A 12008-nucleotide genomic window follows, 5' to 3' on the forward strand; every position below is an offset into this window, starting at 1 on the left:
CTTGTAAAGATGGGAAAATGCAAAAAACAACACTATGTTGAATGACAGTAGTATGGATGATTGATTTTGACAATAGACAACTTCACGCTAACGAGTGGCGATGAAAAATTGAAGATCAACAAAAGAAGGAGCGAATAATCAAATTATCAAATTCTTGAACACATTGACGTTGGTATACGGACCATCGAACGGACTCTTGTGTAATAGGAATTGAGAATTTAGCATTAGAACTTCAACTGGACAATGGGTTTTAACAATTTGCACAATATACAGTGATTTATGGCCTAAAAAACGAGTTTTGGTATAATCCGTTACATGCATTTCCATTGTATAAAAATATACAATACTTCTTTTTGCCATTGATTGTTTTAAATTATGACGCTGTGGATTGGTTTTTTGGTTCGTTGATTAATAATACTTTTCTATTGAACTATATATATATATATATATATATATATATATATATATATATATATATATATATATATATATATATATATATACACACTAATAAAAGAGTAGCTCTTTTGCCATGTGTCATCATATTAGACATTTTAATTAATGTGTTGCCACTTGTCAATCTATTAGTTTTTCATTTTAAATTTATTAGACATCCTCATTAATGTGATTCTATTTTAAATTTTAAATTTTAAATTATTGTTTTCATTAATTTACAAATAAAAAATATCTAATATATATTAAAAATTAATTTTATATATTTATTTGAATCAATGATTATAATTTCACATAACTAATAAAAAATATCTCTTAAATTAATAATTTATTAAAATAACTTATTAATAATTTTTAGTTTTTACTATAAAGGTTTGATTAATTTTATAACCGTGGTTCCTACGGGTTATAAACTAGTATATATATATATATATATATATATATATATATATATATATATATATATATATATATATCCTCTCTAATCAATCAAAATCTTTTTGCCATATGCCCCATTCTTTTTCATTTGGACACATGTTATTTTCTAAAAATTTTGAATTTTCTATTTTTCACTTGTAATTTTATTGTATTTTTTATTTTATTAAATTAAAATTCATATTTAATATGTGAAGTAATATATATGTAAGGTATTTATTAGAACTGATTTATATATGTAATGTATTCAATGTATTAAAGCCTCATTAATTTTAATAATTTAAAATTTTTCTTATTTTTCTTATAAATTCGAACTTCTTAAATTGTTAAAATTTCATATGTATTTTTTTTAAATAAACACATGTAATACATATGTCGCACACCTAATAATATAATATAATATAATATAATTCACCAGTTAGAAAATAAGTATGAAAATGTGATAGTTTCCACAGCATGGGACCTCACCGTAACACACTACATTCGGTTGGAGTGTTGTTACTACTGCACCCTCATGGTGCCACCAAGCCTCACCTCGTGTTACTATGTGCAAGATTACGTTTAAACATATTTTTCTTTTCTACAAAAATAATTGAATGATTAAATGACATTCACACAATATGATTAAAAAAACCAGCTTTGATTGAAGACCATTTAATTAGCTTTGATTGATGACCATGTAATTTAGCATCTTAATCAAAATAAGTTTTTGAATTTGTTGAAACCCTTCCAAATCAGGAGCGGATTTAGGAGGTCACCGGTGGCACCGGCAACCCCTCACTTTTTTGGCCGCAGTGGAAATTTTTTCGAAATTTTTACATTTTTTTTATTTTTTCTATTATCGTGCAATCTCTATTGTGAAATCCTGTGTCCGCTCCTATTCCAAATGCCTAGAACATAGTTTATGTATTTTGAGAAGAGGTGAGCGTTTGATTAGATTGACCTGTTTGGACCGGGACTACGTATGATAAGATGGGCCGATTATTGGTTCTTCATATTTGGTTTAATCGGTTTCGGTTCAAAACCAATTCGGTGTTACCAGTTCGGGGTAAATAATGAGGACCAACCTGGAATTTGAAGAGCCAAAATCACTTCCTAATGTGATCATAATCCTATCTTATTTCAGTTTCAAATCACAATAACACCGTCACTTATATATACGCTATCCGTACGGGTCGGTCTTTGTACTCGTGATTCCATTGAACTGTTCAGAACCGTTTTTCGGTCCATTTGGCTTACCCCTATTTTTGGGAGTGGACAAATTTTGTAATTTACCGTTTTTGGTAGGAAGCATGTTTCATAAAATAGGGCAGGCACACAGCAAAGAGAATGCGGGAAAGTTAGCAATTTTCAAAATCATTACACGTTCCGTGTTCTCTCCGCCCCACTCCCCCACATCACATGCATTGCAAGTTTGCAACGCACCCTTCTTCTTCATCATCAAGTTGCGTGTAGTGTAGATTTCAATCGAATCATTTATTTCTTCATTCATTTTTGTAAAATTAGGTTAGAAAAATCCTCCCTTCGCCGTCATTCATTTACTCATGAATTTCAGAGAAAACCCAGCTGTAACTGCAAGAAATCGGCTCAAGTTTCAGTTGACATTCCTTTTTAACTCAAAATTTTAGTATTTTACCCCTTTAATTAGCCTGCAATCTAGCGAAAAGGAGTGGGTTTGGTCTGTTTTCGCTTGATTAATACATCTACTATATCGGATCTGAATTCACATGGGCTTCGTCACGTATATAGTTATCGTTTATCCGTTGATTTTGCTTCTGAATGTTTGCTCCGGATCGTTTTCATCAATGGCGGTTCCCTCTTCTACTACGGATGCGATTTTGATAGTTGTAGATCAATCAGGACAAGGTGACTATACAACGATACAGAAAGCCATTGATGCGGTTTCTTCTAATAACTCCGAGCTTATTTACATTTCGATCAAACCAGGAACATACAGGTGCATTCTTACTTCATTTCGTACAGTCATACTCCACTTTCGATTAGATTTACATTTCATTCGATTGAATTTGTGGTTTGATCAGAGAGAAAATCGCTGTTCCTGCGGATAAACCCTTCATAACTTTGAGTGGTACGGATGCCAACAACACCATTATCACATGGAACGACGGTGGAGACATATTCGATTCTCCAACAGTATCTGTAATGGCTTCTGATTTCATTGCAAGATATCTCACAATTCAAGTACTCTCTATCTCACTCATACCTTAACATCGCCATTTGCAAACTAGTTTCGATTAATCTGATAAATGATTCAAATTTTGTAGAACACATTTGGGACTAGCGGGAAAGGTATTGCATTGAGGGTATCAGCAGATCGAGCTGCATTTTATGGGTGCCGAATCATCTCTTACCAAGACACTTTGCTTGATGATTCTGGTAGACATTACTACAACAATTGCTACATCGAAGGTGCTGTTGATTTCATTTGTGGAAATGCTGCTTCTATTTTTGAAGTAAGTTCATGATCCACTATTTGAATATACATTTTCAAATTGATACTATTTATTTCAACAAAAAATTATATATTTTGTCACATCATCATGTCATGTCTGTGTTTCAGGGTTGTCATTTACATTCGGTGGCTAAAAGTTTTGGAGTAATAACAGCTCAACATCGGAATTCACCTTTAGAGAATACAGGATTAACATTCGTGGGTTGTAAAATAACGGGTTTGGTTGGTGGCACGGTTCTCGGAAGGCCATGGGGTCCATATTCACGTGTCATATTTGCACAGACTTTTATGTCAGACACAGTATCACCTCAGGGATGGCTTGATTGGGATGATCCAAGCAAACAAAGGTGCACACTTTATCTTGAAGTGCCTTATTTATTTTTATTTTTTTTTAATTTTGATCATTAAAAAGTTAAAACAATGTGATTGATTAATGAATCTTGTTTTTTTAGAACGGTGTATTATGGAGAATACATGTGTTATGGTCCAGGGGCAGATAGATCAAAGAGGGTTGGATGGTCACGTGAGCTATCACGTGATGAGTGTGCACCTTTTGTGAATAAGACCATGATTGGGGGGAGAAGTTGGCTTAGATCTACACCAATCCACTTCAAGAAACAATTGCCTCATCCCATTGGTCTTGGTGTTAAACAAAATGGACAATACTAGAATTACATTAAGTAATTTATATGGATGGATCATTTTGCATTTCATTTGGTTTCAAAAAATAATTTGTAAAGTTATTTTAATTCGTGTTTATGTATTCATCGAGTGTATTTATGGGGGATTACTTTACGTAAATCATTAAACAGTCCAGTCCAAACTTATCTTTCTCTAGTCTTATCTCTTATGTTATGGACTTGTATATTGATGTTCTTCATGCGGTATTTAGACCTCAAAATTTAACTCAGCCTATAAACCAATCTCATAAGTAGGATAAAGTAGTAAAGAAAACAATGATCATCTCAATGAACTAAATGGTAAAAAGACTTATATTGCTCAAAAAATGTTTATAGGAAAGAATTATACTAGTTGAGGTGATGGATCCTAACTATATATAATGAGAGTCTTGTATATGAAAAAACAAGTATATCAATATTCAATGGACATGAAAAGGAATAAAAATATTTACAAAGAATGTTTTGAACTTGACGGCTAGACTTGCTCTCTTCAACTAATGTTGTTTGGTTAAGATAAATAACCATATTTTCTAAATACTATTAAGTTAATAATATTTAGAATAATAACTATATTTTGCAAATGTATATCACAAAATAACCATATTTTCTTTAAAAAAAGTTATATGGCCACCTTATTTTAAATACCAATCTTCGAATATGAATAAATAAAAAAGAAAATTGACTTATTAAGGTAATTAACTTTTCAGTTTGTTCATATTAGGGTAGCTATTTTTTTTGTATACATCTAGGGAACGAACTTTTTGGAAGTGTTCACATATGACCATTGTGATCGACTGTAGCACGTTACATCCGATCATAATGGTCATAGGTGAACACTTCCATAAAGTTCGTTACTTATATGTGTACAAAAAAAAAGTTATCAGATGTGAACAAACCAAAAAGTTAATTACCCTGATAAGTCAACTTCATTTTTTTTATCTTCTAATTTTGATTTGGTATAAAATTTAACCTATATGGTAAATATTTTTAAAACCACACCATTTTGATAAATATCTTTTTAAAATACACTACTTTGGTAAAAAAAAAAAAAAAAAAAAAAAAAAAAAAAAAAAAAAAAAAAACCCTCTAGATTTGATATGGAAAACACACATCATCGTTTTATATAATTTTATTGTTTAAGATATTTGTTATAAAAATTTAAATTTACTAAAGACTAAAAATATCATAAATGGAGACCAATAATATAAAGAAACATGTCGTTTGATGAGTTAAAGCTTAGAATGGTATTAATAGAGTTTCAAGTTTTGATTTGCATTTCAAGTTATGGTTTTCAATTTGTTTGCTTCTCTAATTTTTCTTTCTGATACCAATTTTCTTTTCCTGCAAGGATTATAATGCATTGGGCTGTGATAGTGGAAAATTTGATGATGAGACAATGAGTTGTGGTGTTGGTTCGTCAGAGTTGAAGGTCCGAAAAAAGAAGAGATGGTGAAGACGTCAATGTGACTAAAGATGGAAAGGAAATAAAAGTTAAGGAGGATAAGAGATGGGATGGTGACTGGTGGGACCCATATTAAATTTTCTCAAATATGGCTTCAGGTTTATGGTGTGGAAATACAAATATGTGGGGTTTATTAATTTTTTTAAATATATAGGGACCATTCGAGTTAAAAAAACAAGTTAAGGACCAAACATCCAAATTACACCAAACCAGAGGGACCATTCGTGTAATTTAGTCTTACCTTTTCGTTTTGTTCATATTTGAGAAACTTTTTGAAAGACCCCAACTTTCGTATTTATGAAAGACCCAAACTTTCATACTATTCCAACATTATTCTTAAGTTACTTCCTCAAAACATGCTACATGCATATTTATAAAACAATGTTTTATATTGATAAAGTGATTACAGAAGATTGGATACAAACCGACTAAGTTTTATTACATTTCATATCAATCAACTCCTTTCACGGATTTATACTAATCGGACTCGATTCTTTATGACATTAAGATTTGAACGATAATAATCTTCTTAGTCATTACCGAAACGAAGGTAACGACACACATGAATAAAACGAAATCATTTACTAGCTTCTTGGTAACCTTGTGACTTTTTCCTGATCCAAGTGTGAGTCATGTGCTTCCAGTAGTATAGGCCTCTACTACTATTCACACCTACTCATACTCGTCCCAAGTGTTGTCTCGCAGTTCCCAAGTCACCATTCAAAAGTTTTCACAAAGAAACTTATCACACATGAATGTGTTCAAACAAATACATACAATAGTTTCTTCTAGACTCAACTAGGGTTTTCACGTTTCTATCAAACATATATTGGATTACCTATACTCGCCTTCTAGGATTCTTCTCATGCATATGCTCGCTTTAATATATCCTAATACTTTTCCATAGGTCGATAGAAATTTTACTTCCATTTCTTCATATAAATTCTTTCTCGAGTAGTGTCTACTCTACAAGACACACTATTCCAAAATTTACTCTAGCAGCATGGAGACAAACGGTCTTCTACTACCTGCATCATCTTCTAACTCATGCAAACCATCATGCACATTTGTTCATTTCATTATTCTTCCTTGAAATCGTTATTCTTGTATCTGAGTAAGTCTAAGTCTACTTCTTAGGAGTCTATCCTAAAAAGTCTACATCTCAGCAAGCTCTACTAGCTTCAACTTAGTTCTCTGTCATTCCTAACTACAACATCTCTTCACATACGATACTATGGGTGTATTTGTTCTTTAATTAAGCATTCTACCTTACTTAAACAAGTAAGTTGCTTAACCACTTACCACTAAATGATTCAATTCACCATCCCAATCTTGTATGTTAAAGTCGGCTTAACACACAATGGAACTTCTATAAGGATGTGATAGAAGTCAATCATCACTTAGTATTATTAAATACTAAGTCTGAACATCTTGTATAGTGTTACTACTCGAACTGCATACTACATTACAATGTTTTTGACGAAGTCTTGGCCTATTGAGTCTGAAAACTTCATTAGTCCTTCCTTTAATTCTTCTAAATCTTGTACAACATTGATTGAGATACTATCGAAGTATTGACCGCCATCTTCGGTTCTTCTGACTCTCTAAACAATCACTGCTTCAATCTAAACAGCGGTGGAAACAACTTCGTGGATTTGCACCAACACATTTGTCTCGCCCAAACGTGTTTCAAACGCACATCTTTCTTCCAAAGATGTTATTATATATCAAACATACTTTAAATGTATATTACCACTCTATTGGTATTAATACACTTATTACGATAACAATTCATATTTATTATTTTACGATATCTCGCGATCGTTTATTTATAAACTTATCGATGTTAACTATCATAAGTCTCTTTATCACTTCGAAAAATTCTATTACGAAAATTCTTAGAATTCTGAACATAAAATTTTCTAAACCAAGGTCGGCAACAGACCTTAAGCTTTCTCAAATAATAGCAATTACAGATAAGCACCCTAAGGCATGCTATATTCATTTATCATTTAGCACATATTAGAATATAAAGCTTATCTCCTCTTAATATTCTAGTGGTTGACTCCATTAGGTATTCAACCTAAAATATACCAGATACTTATCGTATCATCTTCACTTAAAATTTTTTGTTTAAGCTTAGAAATTCTCAAAACTCCTAGTTCACTTAAACTAATTTTCTTAAAATTCTGAAGTAACTCAATATCTTAGAATATTAAGGTTTATCACTACCCAATCCCCCACTTAAATATTTCCTATGGTTTGTATCCATATACTTATTATGAATCGGCTCATATATTGAGCTTCCAATAGTTTAAGTCTAAATACCAATCCGTGATATTTAGTTCACTTAAACCATTGCTCTGATACCATGATTGAAAGACCCCAACTTTCGTATTTATGAAAGACTCAAACTTTCATACTATTCCAACATTATTCTTAAGTTACTTCCTCAAAATATGCTACATGCATATTTATAAAACAATATTTTATATTGATAAAGTGATTACAGAAGATTGGATACAAACCGACTAAGTTTTATTACATTTCATATCTACCCAGGAATCTACTATTCATATACATACATGAACATTAAAATACATAGAAATAGTATTAACTATTCTAAATCTTTCAGCAGTATAAAACTATATTGGATACTCATCACCTGCAATTGTTTAAACATTGAGAGGGATAAGCGATAACGCTTAGTGAATTCAATAAATAGATACAATATAATCTTATGCCTTATATATACCAATATGACAGAAGCAAAAGGGAACAAGAACAACAATAGCATATGCGTATCATATGTCAAGCTTTCAATATCAACTCAAGATTTGATTCAATGATTTACGATCAATGAGACATAATGATTTCAATACTTGATATACATCAATAAAGCTTTGGCCCAAACGGCATAGAAGATATACAACTTCGGATTAACATTTCAGTAGATTTCAGGCTTATAGCCCTGTCTAACCTTCTGCCACTACCATAGAATAGAATTCATTCTCTTACGGAGACATGTTCCACATGGCCAGAGGCTACATACCAGTACCAACGTGAATCTAAGTCCTTTCACTGATCACATGGTCAAAGGTATTTCTTTGCTATTAAAAATAGCAAATAAAAATAACCCGGGAAAATAACCTGGAATAATAACACTGAAAAGCACGTAGCACATATAACACATAACATACAATTATTTCTATATATTAAACTCACCTTAAGTTAACCGGGGGTTAAAATAGTAATTTGGACAGCACTTCGGCTTTAAATATGACTTTCTATGTTGAAAACCGGGAGCTTAATTGAAAATCGGGCTCTGCGAAGGTAGGGCTTCAAAACCGAAAAGATAAAATTTTCGGGCTTCTCGGGGGTCTCGGGACGTGTTTCGGGTGCTAAAATTGATACCGGGGCTTCAGGAAAAGTCAAAATAGTGAAAATATGGATTTAGGGGTGAAAAATGGCAAAATTCTAATTTTAGCCGGGAATGTTCGCAAGTCTCTATTTATAGGGCCGAGGTTCGGAGGTGCGCTGGCTGAGGGGACACGTGGCTGCTGGAGCGAAGGCCACGAAGCGAGAGGAGGGGAGCTGGTGCGCATGCGAGGCTCGGACAGGAAGCGACGAAGCAGGTCGGTGGCATCAGCAGCGAGGGACAGCATGGCTCGGATGCGAGGCTGGTAGGCGAGACGTGGCTCACCTCGGACACGCCACGTATGCGACACTCAGAAGGCTTCGGTTGGGCCTCCCTTCGGTCCTATCACAATCCGACACGCGTTGCTTCTCAGATTGTGCCACGACCTCGGTGACGCAGTAACTTCATGCCAGGTGACGTGGCATCACCTTATCCATGCAAATTTCTCGAAAATTGCACTCAAACTTCTAAAATCCATAACTTTCGCATACGAGCTCCGTTTTTCACGTTCTTTATATGCACGCGTAGCTAAAATTACGCTCTACAACTTTCGTTTAGACTTCGTCGGCTAATTTTGACTTTATTTTTGATATTATTATTTTTAACAGACCGGGACAGGATAATCCGTTAAAAATTCATAACTTCTTTATCCGACATTCGTTTTCGTCAGACTTTTTACCGTTGTACTACAAATGACGAGACCTTCAATTCTCGTTTAGCTTGTGTTGGCTAAAAATCACTCGATCTAAAATTCGAGTTTTTAGCTGTCTACTGCTAAGCTGAAACTTCGAAAAATCATAACTTCCTCATACGAAGTCAGATTTTGGTGTTCTTTATATGAAAGTTGATTATTTTCACGAGTTCTACATTTTCATTTACATCACTAAGGCTAAAAATTAGTTTATCGAAAACTAAATTTTTACGCGACAAAGTATTTTCCGGATTTATCACGGATCTTCGTTTGGTCATAACTTCTTCGTTATAACTCGGATTTCGACGAGGTTTTCGCCTAAATGTTTCTAACGAGATTCTCTGCAACATTAAATAATAAAATTTCACTATTTTCAAATTTTATATTTTCGCTAAATTTCACTATTTGACTTTTAATTGGAATCTCATAAGACTTCCAACATTTTATGAGTGATTCTAAACATAATTTTACTTCATTTCTAGTAAAAACTATCTGTTAGAACTCAACACTCAATTTCACATAATATTATTCTCTTTTATAATTTACAATACACGATTTCAAAACGTGTATGTTACACTTTTTTTGTACATATCTAGATAACGAACTTGTTGAAAGTGTTTATATATGACCATTATGACCGGATGTAACCTGCTACAGCTGGTCATAATGGTCATATGTGAACGCTTCCAAAAAGTTTGGTATTTAGATATGTACAAAAATATAGTTACCTAGATGTGCACAAATCGAAAAATTAATCACCTTAATAAGTCAATTTCCATAAATAAAAATTGAAATTTGTTTTTATGACATAAAACAAGTTTGAAAAAAATGTTTTTTTTTTGACATTTCAAACTTCTTAATTTTTTTTACGTAGTAAGATTTTTCTGACAAATAGTTAATTCGATTAATTTTTTTTTGATGACAAAATTACATAAATGGTCCTCATGGTTGATAAAATCGACCAATTATGGTCCTTATGACGAATTCTTTACATAGATGGTCTCTATGGTTTCAAAATCTTGCATAGACGGTCCTTTTGACTAACGGCGTTAACTTTTTCAGTTAAGTCCTATGTGAAATGACATATTTGCCCTTCATGCATAAGGACACTTTATGTAATATGTTTCTACCACAGGGACCATTTATGTAATTTTCTCTATTATTTATTATTTTTTTTATTTATTTTAATTATATATTTAAGGATTTAGATTTGTTTAATATATATATATATATATATATATATATATATATATATATATATATATACGCTAACATTTTTTTAACGTTTTACTCAAATTATTTTTTCTAATCCATTTGACATTTTCTTCAAGTAAATTTATTAATGTTTTTTATTTTGACGTTTTATTCGAATATTATTTATTTATTTATTTATTTATTTATTTGACGTTATGTTCGAATATATTTTTCAACTATATAAGGTATATAAGGTTGTATAATTATTATTGTTGTAAACTAATTTATTAACATTTTTTATAAAAAAGTGTAAAATATTTGTTAAACGTGAATATGATTAATATATATTAGGTAGACATAGGCTAAGCTGAGACTGCCTCACAATGTTGCCTAGAACGACCAGGTCATTTTACATTGGATTTAAATGTAATTATTTCGAGTTTTTTTTTTTTTTTTTTTTTTTTTTTTTTTTTTTTTTGTTTTATTTTTAGCATTGTTGTAAAAAATCACAACGCAAGAGCCTCTAATCGGTCAGATAGCGCTTAGGGATTAATATGATATTAATCGGGACCTAGTTGTGATTTTTTACAACACTCCTAAAATAAAAAAAAAATAATAACTCGAAATAATTACATTTAAATCCAATGTGAAATGATCTGGTCGTTCTCGTAAACGTTGTGAGGCGGTCTCAGCGTAGCCTATGTCTATCTAATCTATATTAATCATATTCACGTTTAACAAACATTTTACACTTTTTTATAAAAATTGTTAATAAATTAGTTTACAAAAATAATAATTATACAACCTTATATAGTTAAATATTTGAATTAAAAAAATAATAATTATATAACCTGATAAAAGAAAAAAAAATGAAAACATAACTGAAAGTGAATTAAGTTACAAATTATAATTACAATAGCCGTGAAATCCTTTAACAAATATAAACATACTATATGTTGAAAAATGTATTCGAACATAACGTCAAAAAAATAAATAAATAAATAATATTCGAATAAAACGTCAAAATAAAAAACATTAATAAATTTACTTGAAGAAAATGTTAAAAAGATTAGAAAAAATAATTTGAGCAAAACATTAAAAAATGTTAGCATGTATATATATATATATATATATTAAACAATAAATTTAAACAAATCTAAATCCTTAAATATATAATTAAAATAAATAAAACAATAATAAAT

At 31.2% G+C, this 12008-nt stretch overlaps 1 protein-coding gene across 1 annotated transcript; it reads left to right on the plus strand.

The window, feature by feature from the left end:
• The first annotated feature begins 2226 nt into the window (after positions 1 to 2226).
• On the plus strand, positions 2227 to 4188 carry PE11 (pectinesterase 11). The gene is made up of 5 exons (XM_078999492.1): positions 2227 to 2845; positions 2931 to 3090; positions 3174 to 3362; positions 3470 to 3708; positions 3814 to 4188. The coding sequence occupies exons 1-5, from the start codon at positions 2616 to 2618 to the stop codon at positions 4028 to 4030; spliced, it is 1035 nt and encodes a 344-aa protein (XP_078855618.1). The 5' UTR covers positions 2227 to 2615; the 3' UTR covers positions 4031 to 4188.
• Positions 4189 to 12008: the final 7820 nt, after the last annotated feature.

The sequence above is a fragment of the Lactuca serriola genome, chromosome 5, assembly GCF_051521515.1.
Source record: "Lactuca serriola cultivar US96UC23 chromosome 5, Lser_US96UC23_V15, whole genome shotgun sequence".
NCBI lineage: Eukaryota > Viridiplantae > Streptophyta > Magnoliopsida > Asterales > Asteraceae > Lactuca > Lactuca serriola.

Bases quoted from the DNA above. Each gene is read 5' to 3' on its own strand.
- PE11 (XM_078999492.1), top strand. From the start codon at position 2,616: ATGGGCTTCGTCACGTATATAGTTATCGTTTATCCGTTGATTTTGCTT. The intron at 3,363-3,469 runs GTAAGTTCATGA...TCTGTGTTTCAG, and splicing joins ATGCTGCTTCTATTTTTGAA to GGTTGTCATTTACATTCGGT. The intron at 3,709-3,813 runs GTGCACACTTTA...TTGTTTTTTTAG, and splicing joins GATGATCCAAGCAAACAAAG to AACGGTGTATTATGGAGAAT.